The sequence below is a fragment of the Nansenia antarctica genome (genome assembly GCF_963989245.1).
Source record: "Nansenia antarctica genome assembly, chromosome: 4".
In the NCBI taxonomy this organism is placed as follows: Eukaryota; Metazoa; Chordata; class Actinopteri; order Argentiniformes; family Microstomatidae; genus Nansenia; species Nansenia antarctica.
Genome location: NC_137689.1, coordinates 55,679,044 through 55,698,720, shown reverse-complemented (window position 1 = coordinate 55,698,720; position 19,677 = coordinate 55,679,044). Strand labels below are relative to the sequence as shown.

General features: G+C 44.2%; 1 protein-coding gene across 1 annotated transcript; it reads left to right on the top strand.

Annotated features, from left to right (window-relative positions):
• The first annotated feature begins 308 nt into the window (after nucleotides 1-308).
• Nucleotides 309-12,604, top strand: coro1cb (coronin, actin binding protein, 1Cb). The gene is made up of 11 exons (XM_080528360.1): nucleotides 309-451; nucleotides 4,016-4,215; nucleotides 7,830-7,952; nucleotides 9,346-9,475; nucleotides 9,750-9,931; nucleotides 10,015-10,134; nucleotides 10,261-10,365; nucleotides 10,608-10,753; nucleotides 11,047-11,104; nucleotides 11,212-11,454; nucleotides 11,608-12,604. The coding sequence occupies exons 2-11, from the start codon at nucleotides 4,018-4,020 to the stop codon at nucleotides 11,725-11,727; spliced, it is 1,425 nt and encodes a 474-aa protein (XP_080384486.1). The 5' UTR covers nucleotides 309-451; nucleotides 4,016-4,017; the 3' UTR covers nucleotides 11,728-12,604.
• Nucleotides 12,605-19,677: the final 7,073 nt, after the last annotated feature.

Here is a 19,677-nt window from a genome sequence, read left to right as displayed (position 1 = left end):
TTCAAGTCATTGCTGTAACTCCAGCACTGTCAACAATATGTGTTGTCTTTTCTAATTTAGTCACCACAGATCACCATCTGATTGATGGCAGTGTTAAAAGCTGCATGATCACTTTATTGGTATTTCAAAACATGTGTGTGTGTGTGTTTATATTTTTTTTCAGTATGAAGACCATTGAATGATATTGCCATTGTCATTGATTATAGACAATTTTTGCAGCAGAAGGGATTCCTAAAATGCCTCATATGGAAGGGGAGGGGATGAAACAGGGCGTTGCTTCCGGTTCATAGATTTGCAGTCAGGAGGGAAAGAAGAATACTCGAACGGCAGAGAGAGCAGAGTGTTAAAACAAGGGGAACTCTAAAGGACAAGGGCTCACCTAAAACTGCCATATTCATGTTTTCAGATTGATCACCTCGTGCTTACGGAAATATTACATAGATTTTAGGAGGTAAGGAAAATTGACCGGTCTCAATTTTGTATTGAACATCTTTCCACTAGGCTTCCTGCCTGTGCATCGTTTAGCGGTTCTGAATGGGGAGCAGCCAGAACCATGGGCTGCGTTCGTAAATTCGTTCTGAGAGCGCCGGAGCGCACACTGGATTCAACGTCATAAAGGGACCACGTAATTTGATTGGACAAGAGGAATTCCATGAGTGCTAATCAGATTTCCAGAGCGTATTTACGAACGCAGCCCTGAATAAAATCTGCACTTGCGTCATAATAGCTCTCTGGCGGTGGTCTATGCTCCACATTAGCGTAGCTGGCTAGCTAACTGCTACCATCTTCTCAATGTAAATTCCTGAGCATCCTTCTGCATTAAGACACAGCCTCTACAGCAAGTCATTTTAAACCTTACCATTTTTTGCTCTTGTGTGCTGAACTGCTTTAGAAAACCATAAGTGACCACACAATAAGGAAGTAGCCTTTGATGCTAGTAGCGCAGATGGGCTATGAGAATCCACACCATGCATAGCTATTGTCCACCTAGTTGACTGAGCATATGATATGGACTTGGAAGAGTAGAGTATGTCTATTTACTAGATAGCTGATCCATCATTACACTGTGACCAGTCTGCAATGATCAATAATAGGCTGCTTGTTGTATGTAATAAGATTAAGCATGTGTGCATATCACAGCTTCAGAGGCCATCCATCTACATTGCATAGATGCACTGGCTGGGAGTCATAAATGTGTTTAGCTAATGATGAGCATTGAGCACCCAAAGTTGCCCCCTCATAAATGAGGCATGGGAGCTTTTTGCAATACCATGAATTCTGCAGGTTTGTGTAGCTTAACAGAAAGTACTGGGCCTTTTCTTGCCAAGAAAGTGACCATGATTGCACCCTACAGTTGTAATATTGACACTCTTCTTAGGTAGCTGAGTATGTTTGAGTCAAGAGCCTAGTATTCCTGCTGACAGATGTGTCTGATGCTTAATCAAGACCATATGGTGTTTATAGTGCAAATATGAAGAGCATCTAGAGACCCTTTACAGTTGGTGTTGTACAGCAGCAAGGACCATGATTGTAACCTTGGATTTGAAAGAATGAATTAGTTGTTCCAGGACTTATTTAGTAACATTAGCCTCTGCTGGAACCAAAATGTTCATGGGTGTGATGATGTTTGTCAGGTTGGCGCTACCCGAGAGTCAATCCTGTATGCCATGTTCTCTGAAAAGTAGGTCAGCATGTTGGGAGAAATTAGGCATGCGTGGAGCACATCTTTTGGATGGCTGATGTGTATCAGAGCCCTCTGCAGTGTTTTAACCCAAACGGAATCACCAGAGCCCATATAGGCCTAATTAATAGAACAAACTGTTCTCTGGTCAACCCTCTTCTCTGCAACCTCAGTGTCACGCTGCATTGTGGTACTGTAGGCTAGACACAGTGTTCCATATATGGCTCTTAATGATATGCCCTGTGCCTAAGGCTCCGACCCAGGAGGATAGTTGATCTGTGAGAGATGGCCGTGCATAAGACTGAGGATGACACTCTGGATTAAGAGGGAAATTGTTTATCTGTGTGACTAAGACCTGGATTAGATTATAGGTTTCAATCCTGGATAATTGCGATGATTTATGTTTGTTTGCTGATATTCCGATTCTGTTAAATACAAATAGCCTAGATTATACAGTGCACGGCTGTGCCAAGTGCTGGTAGTGTCAATAGCCTCCGGTTGAAGAGGACATGGATAAGGGCTAGGCATATGAGGTGGGAGATGGGCTTGGTTGGTTAGGTTCAGACTGGGGAAGAATTTCACACAGCAGCTCTAGTTCTCATTCACACTTGTGTGAGAGAGAGCACAGCACAGCAATACATGTACTACCAACCCCTTGTATAGGCCCAGTGAAAAGTACCTGGATGACACACATCTAGGGCCGGTTTCCACAGACAAGGCTTAAACCTAATCCTAGACTTCTCCATCTTCAATGGAGATTTTGCATTGAAAGTGTGATTTAGTCCAGGACTAGGTTTAAGCCTTGCCTATTACCGAGACCGTGTCCTCGCTCTGTCAGCATTTTCCGTTATTGTAATCACTAGGACAGCTTCAGTGTTTCCACTGAAGAGACCACTAGCTAATGTGAATTGTGTGAGAGTTTAGCTCTGTGTGGTTGCGACAACAGACATGTGAGTTCAACAATGTAGATGTAGAAATCTATGTAGCCTAGATGTTGAGTAGAGGAAGATATGCATTGTCCAAGTAAAATGTTGTCCTTATTGTCATGGTTAGGCTCATAATCACTTTAAGCGATGCATATTGCTCCACCATATACAGGAAAGATAGGACTTCTGCATCCACTTCCTGTAAAGGGAACTTGGCTTCATCTGTAGGAAACAGGTCTGCAAAAAATAAACGTTTTTGCAAGGATGACACAATGCGAAACGTATAACAATTTTAGGCCTTAATCATTTTAAGAAGATATCTACAGTACCATGTCATGGAGATGTCAGAATATTATCCTAGTCTTGGTGCGTTGACTGTTGTGGTAGCTAATGTGAACCATTAGGCCTGCATTTACTCTGAGCTAGGCCATCAGATGCAGATTGTAATTGTCATTGGCAGAGTACAGCAGCCCTGATGGGCATCAGCAGCCCTGCCTCTTCTGGCTCTGCCCTTCCTGATTTCACAGTACTGTGGCTATGCCCTGCTCTCTTTTGGGGGGGTGAAGGGAGACACAGACAAGGCCGCCTTTGATGCTACACCTAATTGATTTAGCTTTTCCTGCATAGAGGGGTCAGCTCTTCTGATGAGAGCCTGGCTCCTTCCTAGGGATGCGTGTTAGGAATCCATCATCGGTTGTTATGGAAACAGAGCTATATGCTACGGAGCTCTCATGGGACTTTGTGGCCAGCTTGCACCAACATCCAGCCTGCCAAAGTGAGCAGCATTGATCGGGCAATGTGTGAACAAGGCTGCCGAAGTAGAGTTGTGGTAACTAGGCTAATAAGAAGGCTTTTGGAACACGGATGTATGGGTAGGCCTACTGTGTGCTATAACTGTACAGGCCTACAGTGTCTAATGCCTTGTTTGATCAGATGTGTAGAGGAGTGGAGAACAGGCTCTGCGATTAGGACGCCATTAACTGTGCAACCAACAGAGGCAGAGATGGGAATAAATCTGTTTTTTATTAGACATCAGCAAGTCAATGGGCACGTCCCATAAAACCTTTAATGTGTGTGCTCTGGCTGAAGTGGCTAAAACAAATGCGTCTCAGCATGGGTGGGTGAGAAGTAACATTGATGACTACGCCAGTATTTGTTTTTCTTTGGTGTAGGGCCTACATTTACATAAGAGAATTTGTCAGATGTGTTGCACAAAAAGAGCAAACGCATGAGTAATGCTGAGATGTTTTTAGACGCGCGCTGTCACACCACCGGAAGTGTGTACCGTAGATATCTCCTGTTCGCTCACCCAGTCGTGCATTAATGCTACTTTGTAGATAACTCTCTTCCTCTCTCTCTCTCTCTCTCTCTCCCCCTCTCCCCCCCTCTCCCTCTCCTGTTGTTGCAGATATGTTCAGGCGAGTTGTGCGAGCGAGTAAGTTCCGTCATGTCTTTGGCCAGGCACTGAAGAACGACCAGTGCTATGACGACATCCGGGTCTCCCGGGTCACATGGGACAGCTCCTTCTGTGCCGTCAACCCCAAATTTGTTGCCATCATCATAGAGGCTAGTGGGGGCGGAGCCTTCCTTGTCCTCCCTCTGCTCAAGGTGAGTGTCCATGTCAAGGCCTCTGTGCTATATGCTTGTCTCCTCAGACAGACTTGAAGCAGTGCTTCTCACTGTTGGATCTTCAGTCACGTGCCATGCATACGCGCTACGTTTTGTGGCAAAATTCTGTGTGCATGCGTGCGCGTGCTTAAGGGAGAAGTGTGAGCACTGAGGAAGCACACAGCAATTGTCTGCCGTGTTTCTCCCCCCCCCCCCCCCCCTCTCTCTCTCTCTCTCTCTCCCCCCCCCCTCCTCTATTCAGTATCCAAGAGCTTGCCGCTGCTGTCAGCAGATTTGACCATATATGGCAGTCCAGCCCTTTGCATGTCAGCCTACAGGACCATTTCCCCTCTGTCTCCTTATTGGCTAAGGAGCCGTGTGTTGCCAAGTGGATTCTGGGATGGGGAAGTTGAAATTGTTGAGATTGAATCTCCACTGAAATTTCTGTCTTCAGTTTTTTTTCCAGGTAGAATCATTAGCATCGTTATCTCTACATATATTGACAATGTAATCCTTTGTTTTTCCCCTGAATTGATTTTTTTAACAAAACAAATGGTTGATTAGTTTAGCTCATCACACGTGAATGAGATTGGAATGGCTATGGTTGTTTTTTACGCTCCACACCCCCACCCCGCTGCACCGTAGACCGTAGTCGTGTCCAAACACCATAGACAATCTATCAATCAATCTATTTCTAATCAGTGTGATTGTAAGGGCATCTGAACACACAATCTCCTATTGTATGTGCCTCACTGACCCTGTGATAGTAAAGGGGGAGGGGTGGTGGTGGTGGTGGTGGTGGTGGTGGTGGAAGTCAATGATTCTAGGTTAATTAGTTTACATTAACTAGGCCATATCACAAAGAGACTTGTAACTGGCCCTCAACTGCAGCAAAGCATGTATGCAGACCTGAACATTTTGAAACTATATTTTTGTGTTTTTCCTTTTTAATTTTGAGTGTGTTTTCAAACATACAGCAATTGTTCGTCCCATAACTCCCACTCAGGCTCTCCGCTCATGTATCTACAATGTAAAGCTTGGGACACACCGCCGACCTCTACCTCAGCAGTGCGCGTGCGTTTCATTTCGGCACCTGTGTTAACGGATTGGAGCAGACACACAGCCCACATACGCCGGCGCATCTTGAGTGTCGCCTATTTTTTCCGCGTGCCTTGCACGTGAATGTCGTCTGTTGACAGTCATACTGACATCATACCAGCGACATACACTAGTTTCAATATCTATATCTGTAAATATGTCCCAAAAATATTTTAACTCAACACTTCCGCTATCTGTTTCAAATTAAAAGCTGTATAAGTACTATTATACTGTAGTAGGTATACTATGTATACGGTAGCCATAGCAGAAACCCCACGTAGGCTATATTTATATTATGTTAATAAGTTAAAAGAACATCAGGTGAAGGGCAGTATTTTTCCGGTGATCTCTCTCTCTCTCTCTCTCTCTTGCTCTGAACAAGGGTTAACAAAAACGACGTGACTGCTTTCTGCTTACCGTTTCAGTTCACAAACCGCTCATTAAGGATGGATGACAGCAGAGACTGGACCCAGAACAATTTATAATGAAGTGAAATGAAACAAGCCTAAGATATGTTTGGACTGCCTCCCTTATTTACAAACATTATTTTCTTTTATAATTTATGTATAGCTTTATATACATTCCAGTGAATGCCCTAATGTTAGTTATAGTTCTCCAACCATATACTGTATGTCTGGCTTTGGTAATGGTGGCCGTCAGGCGGTAGGCTAGGGTTAGCTTATATTTCGACGCGCGCCGTCTCTCGTCCTATGATTTCCTCAGACGCACTTTGGGCCGTTTTCACAGACAAGGCTTAAGGCCTAGTTCTGGATTAATCACACTTTCAATGTAAAAATCTCCATTGAAGATGCTTTTTAGTCTAGGATTCGGTTTAAACCTTGTCTGTGAAACCAGCCCATTATGTATCCACACAAGTCACGAAACAAGGTTGAGAGAGTTTCCCATGGTAGAATCCTGTGATGCTGCGTCAGCATTTGTGCAGTATCAGTGGTAGCAGCACTGGCATGGCCATCAGCTGTACTTCCATTTTCCATTCCCAACATCTTTAGTTCAAACAATAGGGGCTGGGTGGTGTAGCTCCCCAAGGCGCATGCCATGTAATCGCAGGGTCCCAGGTTCGATTCCAGCCATCGACCTATCCTCCATGTCATTCCTCCTCTCTCTCACCCATCCTTCCTCTCAATCTCTACTGTCGATGTCTATAAAGCAGAAATGTCCTAAAAACATTTTTAAAATAAAATTACAGAATAATTATCATCAATGGCTCTCAGGTTGATCTACCATTGTGTCACTCTTTTGGCAGAGCCACTCTTTGTTCCTGGAGAGACTCACTTGTTCCAACTCCTCCTGTCATGGAGTTACCGTGACAACTGTGGTAAATTAATGGCAGGGAATGTGTGCCCCACACAACCCCTGTAGGGTTATGCTTGTGCTGTGATTAGATGGCTCCTCTCTCTCCTCTCTCAAAGCCCCTTCATCAGGGGATGTTTGTGGAGTCCTCCGATTTCTACCTCTGGCAGCCTCCCCTGCATCTCATAGATGGGGAGTGGATGAGCTTGTATTGATTTCGTTCTTCTTCTTTTTTTTTACATTTTACCATTTTCTATTGACTCTGAATGGACTGATACTGAGAGATGATGCATTATACGTCTGAATAAAAAATGCTGAGGTCAGCGTTATCATGGCGACAGACTAAACAGCCCAGTAACTGGATAGGCTCACATGCCTGGTTCATATCACTAGCCCCTATCACCTCAGCCAAGTACAGATGCCATAGCTCTGACTCTCTTAGAGAACACACACATACACACTCACACATTACCAGGCTAATGTTGAGGGACTGAAGTTGTAAATGGAGGAACACGTTTAGCACAAAGCACTGTAATGACGTCGGTGAGGGTGTCAGACTGCGTTAACCATGCCAAGCAGCAGGCTGGGAGAAGTGGGCGGGCCTTGTCTCATCAGTCATTGATCCAGTGGACAGCAGAGGTCACGCAGGTCGAGCTCACGATTGCTGATGTCATCGAGAAGCCCGCTGATTGGATGAAAAGTCTTTGTTGGTCATTTCAGCCCGTGGAGCTTTTAGAGGTTCACTTATAATCTTTCACCTAGGGGATTTGAAAGAAGAATCGTGCTGAAAGAATGGGACTTTTTTTTTTTGTAACTGCCAGGCATGCGCTTGACTAACCAATGTATTGTCTATATGTTACACTCAGTATATTGTTTTGACTATGCTCAAATTAATTGTAAGTTGACGTATCATTTACAACCAAGATAGAATGCAGAACGGTTTGAATTCCTCCACCAGCCTGTCCACAAGCCATGGTTGATGATCCTCAGGTGTCTGTGTAGTGGAGATGATTTGGAATCACATTGATGTAGCCCTGCCTGAGGAATGTAAACTCAAGTGTCGTCTTGGCCTAATAGTAGACGCCAAGAGTAGACCCGGGGTCACGCCAGGCCTGCCACATCTGGACCAGCTATGCTGACTATACTCCTCTTTCTCTCTCTCTCTCTCTCTCTCTCTCTCTCTCTCTCTCTCTCTCTCCCCACAGACTGGCCGCATCGACAAGGCCTATCCGACCGTGTGTGGTCATACGGGGCCTGTGCTGGACATCGACTGGTGCCCACACAATGACCACGTCATCGCTAGCGGCTCAGAGGACTGCACAGTCATGGTACAGTAGCTCAAGGGACTGCACAGTCATGGTACAGTAGCTCAGGGAGGTTGTCCTCTTGGCTAAACCAAAGTGTGAAATATTTTAAATACAAATGACTCAGTCTTTTATAATATATTATGTTACGCACATACACATGCACACGCACAACTTTCATAATTTGTGTCCTTTCCTCCTTATTTCATTTTATCGTCAGTTCAGTTTGAGCGTCGATGGCGGCATCTGGAACAAAAACTATAACGCTCTGAATAAGATTCACATTTTCTGGGATCGATCAGCGTGTCTGGTTTTGCTGGTCATGCCAATGCTGTAACCTTAGCTCCCCGGGTGTCCATTACACTCCAAGAGTTTGTCATGTACAGTAATCAGATACAAAGCCGTGAATGTTAGGCCGGTGAGGTCATTCTGTCAGAATGTTCCTTTCCCTTATTTGGTGTTATTGAATGCACAGATAAATAAATAATGTTAGGCACGTCCGAGCTGCTATATTTCCCATAGACTAAACAGGTGACAGTTCGCTCATTTTTGGATTCGTTGATTTTGATTGATTTGTGGAGTTCATACAAAGCATTACGATTTTGTATTGAGGAAGAATTAGCATGTGATAAATGTATTTTTTGTGTATCTTTTTGATAGATCTGCTTCCTTGTAACAACGAAGCATTTAACAGCATTTTTTATTGGCAGGTATTTTTAGGGTCTAATTTTTTATTACATAACCAGTTAGTGCATGAATTTGCATCTCATCACTATTTAAATTTAAATGCAGGTGAACTACAGAGGTGTGATGTGTCTGCAGAGCTGATTCCTCATCATTCTCATTTCTGCACCAAGGGTGCCCTCCCTGTTAGCTCTCTGCTGCCACCCAAAGGTTACATCCTGTTAGTACGTTTAGATGACATCATTAGACATCCACGTGCAGCTCTATAACACTCCAGAGTTATCTATAAGGCTGATTGCATTATTGTACATCTCAAGGTTTGAAGGGGCAAAAACCCTAGTTTGTTTCTGCTTCCATATAGCTGCAACGTTGAATAAGGACTTGCTATAGTATAATGTACAAAAATAAACGACAGCAACAACAACAACTTCTGGTTTTAAGGAATCCTTAACTTCTGTGTCAGGCAGCAGTGCAAGTCCATGCTCTGGGTCTAGCTGAGAGGTTTAAGTCAGCTCTTGTAGTATTTTACACCTTTCGTCCTATGCGAATAATCATACAAAATCTCCATGTCTTGCCAACCTGTATGTTAATTGTATTGATGGTTCTTGTCACACCAACTTGAACAGTCACCATCACTAGGTAGGTTGAAACCAGTTCTGAATGAGTGTGGTTTCTAAATCTAAAACAGCAGCCGGCAGGTATCCTGAATAACCTATGACCTATCTGTCTCCAGGTGTGGCAGATCCCTGAGAACGGGCTGACTCTGCCCCTGGCTGAGCCTGTGGTGGTGTTGGAGGGGCACTCCAAGAGGGTGGGCATCGTAACCTGGCACCCCACTGCCCGCAACGTCCTCCTCAGTGCAGGTAGATAAATGAGACATGGCAGCCTCACTGAGTGCATTGATGAATGGCTTTATTTGACATATTTAACATACATATTGAGTTGTCTCAGCCATTCAAGTACAATATTGTATTGAGTCTACACTGAATAGCACTCAGCATGTCATTCACCAGGCACTAATAGTCTAACTTTCTAGTGCTGTGAAGAAATAGCAGCTGAAACTTCCTTGCGATGCGAGTTTTTCCACCTCACTGCATGAGACAGTGGATTGTGACTGTCCCCTATCCGTGTCCCCAGGCGGTGACAACATGATCGTCATCTGGAACGTGGGGACGGGCGAGGCCATGATCAACCTGGAGGACATGCACCCCGACGTCATCTTCAGCGCCTGCTGGAGCCGCAACGGCGCCCTCATCTGCACCGCCTGCAAGGACAAGAAGGTCCGCGTCATCGACCCTCGCAAGGAGAAGATCGTTGCGGTGAGTGGGACACACACACACACACACACACACACACACTATCTGCCAATACATGTCTGAAGTTCATGTTGTCTGTGTTTCAGGAGAAAGACAAGGCCCATGAGGGAGCTCGGCCAATGAGAGCCATCTTCCTTGCAGATGGAAACGTCTTCACCACTGGCTTCAGCCGTATGAGTGAGCGTCAGCTAGCCCTCTGGAACCCCGTATGTTACCCCCCAAACGAACTGGACACACACACACACACACACACATCACATCACATACATACTAATATACAAGTCTGCATGTTCTCGCATACCCACAACTAGAAGCCTTTCTTCTGTTTATAGAAAAGCATGGATGAGCCAATATCAGTACATGAGATGGACAGCAGTAATGGAGTACTGCTCCCCTTTTATGACGCAGACACCAACGTAGTCTACCTGTGTGGGAAGGTAAAATACCATGTTACAAATGTTATGTTCTCTTGTCTTTCCTATCATATTTCTCTTATTTTGTCTTTGTCTTTCCCCATTTCCAATATTGTCAATTGTCTCCCAGTTTAGCCCTAGTATGAGTTATTCTTCTGGGATGGTGCTCTCTTAGATTTCTATTGACTTCACCATAATTGTCAGTGTGGAGCTTCGTGCTATACGGAATCACACACACATTTAGCTCTGACCTCTTCTCCCTCCAGGGCGACAGTAGTATCCGGTATTTTGAGATCACGGACGAGGCCCCGTTCGTCCACTACCTCAACACCTTCTCCAGCAAGGAGCCCCAGAGGGGCATGGGATACATGCCCAAACGAGGGCTGGATGTCAACAAATGCGAGATTGCCAGGTATCAGCAGAAAGCAACCCAACTAACCATCCGACTCAATAGGGTTTGATAGGTTTGAGTAATACTTAATTTGTCCACTAGAGGGAAGACACGTGTGTTTATCTTTTAGAAACCAGCCCTACATACAGCCTTTGTTTCTGTAGCTGTACAGTATATATTCATCTTAGAACAAATAGTGCTAGAAAAGGCGCCTTATTATAATGGTCATATTTTAATTAAGCTGAAGCCAATTAGTTTTATTTTCCCTTTTATTTCTTGAAGAGTAATACACATTTTGTCTACTCTATTTGCAGATTTTATAAATTGCACGAGAGAAAGTGTGAGCCAATCATCATGACGGTTCCCCGAAAGGTTTGTCTCTGTCCCCTACCAAGTCCCCTTCCATTAAGTCCTTATGATCAACATTGGCTAATATATAATTGTGTGTGTATGAAATAATGTCTCTCTCGCACACACAGTCGGATCTGTTCCAGGACGACCTGTACCCAGACACCGCGGGACCAGACTGTGTTATTGAGGCGGAGGATTGGTTCGATGGGAAGAACGGAGACCCCATCCTCATCTCCCTCAAGCACGGCTACGTCCCTGGAAAGAACCGTGACCTCAAGGTGGTTAAGAAGAACGTCCTGGAGAGCAAGCCAGCCACTAAAGCAGAGAACACTACACCTGTCCAGAAGCAAGCCTCTCCACAGCCCTCTATAGTGAGTAGCATTGTGCTGTGATGTTGAAGCTGATCAGCAGGTGTCAATAAGAGAACTGCATTATTTCTGATGCTGTCAACAGAGAGAAACTGTTTAGTAAAGATGTCTGTGATCATCAGTATCTTCACCATCTGTCTCTCTCTACTGTTCCAGAAAAATGAAGGTAAGCTGGAGGAGTTACTGCGAGAGGTCAAATCGCTCCGGGACCTCGTCACCCTTCAGGACCGTCGAATCGCCAAACTGGAGGATCAAGTCTCCAAGGTCGCCATCTAAGACACGGCCCCTACTCAGGACCATTCATTGGTTGGGAGAGAATCAAGTGGGCAGGGCCAGTTACTGCCAAATGAAAAAATTTCGGCTTCATCATTCCGCTTGGCGTCTTCTCAGCGAGGACCCCAAGCACACATTCCAAGATGGACTTTTTGTTCTCTTCATGCCTTCCCTCACACTTTCCTCTAAAACACTTTGAGAAAAAGAACTCTTGCAATTTATTGTCCACCTTTTTACTGGGGATGATATACATTTGAATAACTGCCATTTTTGTTGATAGAAGTCTTACTTTTTGTTATTGTTTTAAATTGTGGTCAAGAACATTCTGATGTGAAGTTTGTACTTTACTGCGATACTTTTAACAATGTTATGTAGCCATCAGTATTGCCATATTCCCTTGATTTTTGTGCTGCCAAATTGGAATGGTGTGTGGTTTCATGCACCGCTTTTACATTTTCTTTTCTTTCGTGTCTTCTCTCCTGTTGTGCATTCCAGTTACAGACTATAACGTCATAGAAAGAATTAGTCAACGAGAAGGATTTTCTCAAACGTATAGCTGTCACACTGTTGCAATAGAAAGAGAAAGAAGTCAGACAACTGCTCGTATTGGTAAACATCAGGTCACTGAATGTGAAGGAAGTTCTTCTGATACTTTTAGCTCCTGCTCTTCTGGGTGTAGATTTTTAACTGTGGGGGTGTTGGGAGGCAGTGGGGGTAACTGCAGCTCTCTGGTGTAAATGTTGTGTACATGTAGTGGTGGTACCTCCGTCACTCTGAGTGACTGGTATTAGGGGTCAAACTGAGGTCACCCTCTCCAGTGCATGTGTGGCATTGGGAAGGGACCACTCTCTAGGCACTTGTTTCACTGGACCCTCTGACAAAATAGTTCTGTGCATGCAATAAAGATTTTACTCATGCAACTGTCCTCTCCACAATAAATCCCTTTGTTCTGTCTTTGCACTAACTTCTCTTTCTGCCCCCTCGCAGCTTCTCTGGCACCTCGTTTGAAATGATTCACACTGAAACAGGGCAAACACATTCTTATCAATACCATAGCCATTGTTGTTGTACATTTCAGTTGGTATCTAGAAACGATTGTGTAAATACACATTCGTGCAATATTATTTTAATCTCACTTTTGAATCCACGCAGTATTCAAATGTAATGACATCAAAGGATCCGTCATTATGAACCATTACAGAGATGTATATTATTTTATTTTTGTAATCTTTTTTTATCTTTGTTACAAACGGTAGAGTCTCAGTCAGTGGCTCCGTAAAACCGATCATTAAAAGCATGGAGTAATGATTGTCATTGCCATGGAGGGCCTGTAAAACAAAACAACACACATCTGTGGTCGTGACTTCCTGTCCAGGCAGGGGCTGCAACTCCTGGGCTTCTGAAGACCGTTCCCACCAGACCGCTCACAGGGGGTGCCTCAGAGGACCTCCTTCTGTCTGGCTGCTAAACACAAGCGCCCTGTTTGAAGATTCTCAAAATACAACTTTGCTTCCTTGAATAAATGACTGATGTGACATGATATGGTTGGTGAAAGCAATGAAGTGGAAATCTAGCTTTGACCATGTTAGGTCAGTGATTACTTCAAGGGAGGGAGGAAGGAAGTATGTATTTTAATAGTATTGGATCAGAGTAGAAGAGTCAGTGGGTGGGTGAAGGGACGTCCGTAGACTGAAGAAGAGACGGTTGATGGTTTTGGAGGGATGAGGGTTGACTGAAGGAGGGATGAGGGTTGGAAATTAGCATGGCATATTAAGTTGTTTTTCATTCATTATTCTACAGTAGATTAATGATATTGTATATTCAAGCTTCACAAATGTAACCTTTGAGAGGAATTCATTTGATATGGGTAAGTGTGCTTTAAGCTTTAAAGACGGAGACATTTCACACCTGATCTCACTAGAATCCTCAGAGTTCTGCTCTGCGTCACAGACTTCTCCCTTCTCTTGACCACCCAGCTCTTAAAAGCCTTTGCTGGGAAAACTGCCAGTTTGAAGGTCACTATGTGGGATGAATGTCCTATGTTGTGGCTGTGTGCTTTGTGTTTACATGGTGGTGTCAGTGTCTGGATTCCCATGTTGTTTTTGCCAAAGAACACTTTGTAGAAATATTTGTCCCTGGGGGGAGGGGGAAATATCAGTGAATATCTAAATCATCAATCAGATGTTTTTCATTAGCCTGCCAATTAAGTAAATCTTCTGCACAAACTTGTTCTATTCGGGAAGAACAATGAAGGCACTAGAGCGAGACATGAGTACTAGTGAGCTCTCTGTAGTTTCATCTGTGAGAGAGGAGCCACAGCTTACCAGTGACTCACAAGAACAGGAAGTGGTGGTTTCCATGGGGGCAGGTTTCAAAACTGGCCACATTTCCATTCTCTCAGCGCACAGACATGAGCCTGGTTACAGGCAGTGTGTGTATACATCATAATGGACCTCTCCTGAGGAGCAGATGCTCCCCATTAGTCCTCTATGCGTCTACATCCTTACTGTTGAATAGTGTTTTTGAATGGGACCTGTGATGAGGAAAGTGGACATGCATGTTATCTCTCTTTAGACTGAGTCTCTCTGTGCCATAGGCCTACATGAGCAACCCTGCCATCTACAGCCATCAATTGCAGTAAGACAGAGCCATACAGAAGTGTGTTGTTACCCAAAGTGTGTGGTGTTGTTCATGCATGCATGATGGGAACTGTGGATTGTGTCGTTTTATTGTTGTAATTTAAAGTAATAAATGATTGTATGGAATAATGTCTGCTTGGTGTAGTAGCTTGGTGTACTCTTAGAGCAAAAGCTGAGAGCCAAAAAATGTACTGCAAATTGATATTCTACATTCGCTCAAATAAAATGAAATAAGAGAATATCTGCAAGGATGATAGATAGCAGGGCATCTCTGCCTTCTCAGTGTTACATTTGGGCGGAACTGTTCAACTTCTAAAGGGATGTGCACATTTCCTGTTTCTTCATATCAGGTAGAACCTCGTCGTGTGTGCGTCTGCTAACAGCTCTTCAACAAATGTAGGCATGTAGGCATGTTCAGTATAATTATAATATCACTGGCATGGGTGACAGACAGAGCACTTCCAATTTCTGAACTACTCCTACACTTCCCAAGTGAGGTAAGACTAGTAAAGTAAAGGATTATATATTACATTACAGTGAGTGTTTTAGGTGATGGATGTGTCTTGAGTAGTGAATGTGTGTAAAAGCTGAGTCATTCATAGATCTTTTGAAGTTTGACATGTATATTTGATGATTTCCAAGATAAATTAAATACCGTATTTTGTAATATTTTGTAATGCGTGTGTGCGTTTGTGTGGGTGTAGGTTTGTGTGTGCGGGGTTGTCAAACTTATAGTCGTTTTCAGTACTTCAAAGATTCTACCTTTGAGTTCCTGTTTCATTTGGCACATGGGTGTGGCGTTGCTAGATATGTTAACTATGCCACCATCAGATGTTGACGATGTCACCACCCACACACCATCCATCACATGGTGCTTAGTACCACACTATTTCCCAGGCCTTATTACACAGACTTTCACATCTTCAATACCATGAAGTATGAAAATTGTGATTACCAATCACCCTGCCATATTACATTTCCTGATATCATATCATACAGTATATCCCAATATTAAACTTTCGTATTCAATTGTGTTTTATCATTTCAGAATTGCCATCATGATGTCATGGGATGATAAGACATATCCTGCTCTGTTGTTGGGCATATTGATGTTGTCTGCTCTGGAGTCAAGCCCTTTGACCTCTTCTGTCCCACTTATTCATCATGTACCAGACGCAATCTCTACAACAGGATCTTCAAAGCTCACAGACAGCCCCACCAACACAACCTCTGGGACCCAATCATTTGACAAACGTGTAGATGTAAGCATTCATACAACTGCAGCAACACAAAAAAGCAGTTTTTCCATGGAGGAGAAACATGAGACGATGTTCAAAAAGAATACCCAGAGCATGCCTCCAACCCCTGAATTAGGCAGTGCCACCACGGTGGTGGTGAAGATGTCAGAGGGGACCATGATGACCAACTCAGGACCGGCCCATAATCCTACATCCACGGCTCTTCCAGCATTGACAACCCATCCAGGGGCAACTTCACCTTCCCTCCCTGCTGTGAGAGACATCTCAGAGACAGGCCAACCCACCAGCCAAACATCCTCAACCCACATGCCATTGAACACATCTGACCTCTTATCTGTTGGGCCCTCCACCACCACTCGAACCTCCACCATGGGGCTGTCCTCCTTCACAGGGCTCAGCTCCACCACTGGAAATATCAGCCCACCGATGGCATCATCTGGCATTGTTCCCTATTCCACTAATGGACCTCTCTCTACCAATGGACCACTCTCCTCCACCAACTCCTCCTCCACAACAGGACTTAGCTCTTCCAATGAGTTGTCGTCTACCACAGAGACTCTCCCAGCCATCTCCACCACCGCCAACTTCACCAACTCTTCTCTGGGGGTCTTAATCCCCAGGGTGCCCCAAGAGAAGATCCCCATCCTGACTACCAAGAAAACAACAACTGTGACCTCATTACTACCTAAACAGGACAACGTCCCAGCGGGACAAGGGATCCTGCCCTGCTCTCCACGTAATGGTCTGGTCAGCAAGTGCCTGATCGCCATTGCCACGCTGGCTGGAGTGGCCACCATCTTCATGATTTGCACCATCGTCCTCTGCACCAAGCTGTCCTCCAGGAAGAGCCTCTACCATGTGAGGCAGGATGAGCGGGGCACAGAGATGGTGTGTATTTCTGCCCTGCTACCCGACGGCAACGGCCCCCAAGAGAGACGCCGCACCCCCAAGAGCAACAGAGCCCTGCTGCCCAGCACTGTGGAGGACAGCGACGAGGAAGGAGATGACCTCGCCACTCTCAACAGTTTCCTCCCAGAGAACGACTACGGCGTCTAAATATAGAGATGCTACGATGAGAAGGGAAAGTGATTGTAGGATGCTATCCAGTCCTATCACAGGAGTGAACTAGTCTTGTTCATGTTTTTGATCAACTAAAAAATATATAGGCCAGGATCTCTATCCACACTGTCGGGAAAGGATTCAAGCCAAATGGAATACATTTATAGTATTAGGTGACTCCAACCATGACTTTTTTTTCCATTTGATGAGACTTTGAATTGTACATCTGACCGGTTGACTGCTGTGAATATGGAAACTGTTCTGCTCTGAGAATAGAATTTGGCTTCCTCTTTGACGTTGTTGGTTCGGCCTCAATGACTGCACATCCGTCTCCAGTGAGTAGAGGAAGAGACAATCACAAATGCAGAACCAATGATTTACTCTGTCATGACATACAGTGTTTACCATAAACAGTGCTTATGTTTGGAAAAGTCAGGTGGTCGAACATGTTTAATGAGTACTCAAATGTAAAGCAACCCAATGCAGGCTCTGACTGGCTCTGAGTGAAAAACAGAGGTTTGCTTGTCTTTGGAAACTATCCCGAACTGAGTCCTGATGGTATTTCACTTAACAACAGGAGACAGAAAGGCATGTTTTCACAAGGACTCTCAGTTCTACACAGGCAGTTTACAGGGAGATTTAGGATCTACAGTACAACTGATTTATAGACCTGGAATTAAAGATATTTTTAGGAGAATTAAACCTGCATAACCCTGTAACTCGCAGAGGTAGGAGAAATGGAATGCAATGATGTGTCTAAATCTGGACTGGTCTTTGGATAGTTCTAGATTATGACTTCTGTACCTATAACTTAATGTTCTTTCTCTCACTGGGAGCACAGAAATGTGGATTTTATGTGGTTATAATACTGTAACCATAGCAAGCTTTCTTGTTCAAGCTTTCTGCAATACGCTTGTGTGGACTGGAGGACAAAACTGTATCTCTTTATATCTCAGATATAATACAACACAGTAAATAAATAATTATATTTTAACAATGTCGAACATGGCCAGGGTCAGGCAAACCCAAGGGGAGAGATGACAAGATGTTGGATAAGAGAATATCCGCATGTGTGGAGAATGTCCTAGACGCTCCAAGATACAACTGATGTTTTGGTGTTTCCTGTGTCCTTGTATTTCTCTAAGAAGCCTTAATACAGAGAGGTCATACTGCACATTCTCTCCATTGTTATATTCACTTCATGTGAGAAGAGAAAAAGAAGCTCTGGAAGCCAGGTTGTCTGTTTGTCTCTCAGCCAGGTTAAATACATGAAATGCAATTAAGAAGTTGGACAACGTTACCGAAAGTGATCACAGTCATATGCTTAAGCATAGAATTGATGAATAGATGTTAACAAAGCTATAAATAAATAACATTGTGATACTAACCACATGCCAGCTGACTAACGACCGTGTCTGTGTTGATTAAAGCCAGGTGGCATTTCAGTGGTTCAAATAGATTCCTCCCTTAGATTGTGACTTTCCCCTCTTGTTTTACTATGCAATCACATTCACTTGATAACACAGAAATGCAGACCTAATAAAAAAGCCTGGTTTATTTTGACATGAATTCAAGGCCCCTCTCTGGCATCAATATCAACATTCTTTCTTTGCAGAAGCTAGATTGACATTCCACAGGCTTCACTGTACCAACAGACTTGGTTTTAATTATAAAGTATGGCATATATGTAAGTGGATAGAAGCTGACTGGGGGATGTCAGAAGCTTTTAGGAGACATGCCGTAGAGCTGTGGAATATGCAAAGGCCTCGCCTCACCATCATGATGACCAAATAAAGTTTGACTGGCCTTGATGGATCTCAAACATAGTTAACCAGCCAACCCTGCCAGACACACTCTCTGAGAGGATATTGACTCCTGATGCACAGTTTCACACACATTCACATTCACATCTCTCTCTCTCTCTCTCTCTCTCTCTCTCTCTCTCTCTCTCTCTCTCTCTCTCTCTCTCTCTCTCTCTCTCTCTCTCTCTCACACACACACACACACACACACACACACACACACACACACACACACACACACATACACACACATATACACACACACACACACACACACACACATATATACACACACACACACACACCTACATACACACACATATACACACACACACACACATACACACACACACACACACACATACACACACACACACACACACACACACACCACACACACACTCTCTATATCAATTGCGGTACCACATTGCGCGTGTCTAACTATATGCTATCCACTGAACACCCTGCTCATTGTTTCCAGAGGGGCCTTCAGCACCCCCCGACCCCCACCCCCCTACCCTCTCCTGGGCTGTAATGGGTGTTATATCCACACAGGAAACATTAACCCCTTCCTTTGAGAGCCAGTCACACTCTGGGGCTGCATGATTCTTTAACCATGACAGGTCTGCTGTATGTCATCAGTGTGTCAGAGGTGCAGAACTCTTAGCCGTAACTCTTCTTCTTTCTAGCTTAGAATTGTGAGATACTATGTGTGGGAGGGCTGGTGAGAAAAGTGAATTCTGAATATGTGATACAGTTATTGTTTAGCTGGCCCCAAAATGCTCAACAATAATAGAATAAAGTAAAATAACTAAGGTAAGTTATAATACAAAAAAGTAGAATAAGGTAATAAAGTGCTAAAGTGATGGTAGTTGTATTACAGCAGGACCAGTCGTGCTGCTGTAGAACAGTAGTGACGGCAACAGGACAGGAGACCGTCCAACATCCGCTTTTGGTCATGTCTCTGTCCATTCCCCAGAAAAACCATGAGCACTTATTGTTTGGTTCTCTCTTCCAGTCTGTGTGCAACCTCTGGCCTTCAGCATCCAGCACTGGGACAGGAGAGCAGAGTAGAGCCCCCTGCCCCCACAGCACATTATAAACTACTGCCTAACAAGAACAATCTGTGTAGAGTCCAGAGCCCAGTCACTCTGGGATGCAAGACAGAGGGGGAGGAGAGAGGGAAGGAGGGAT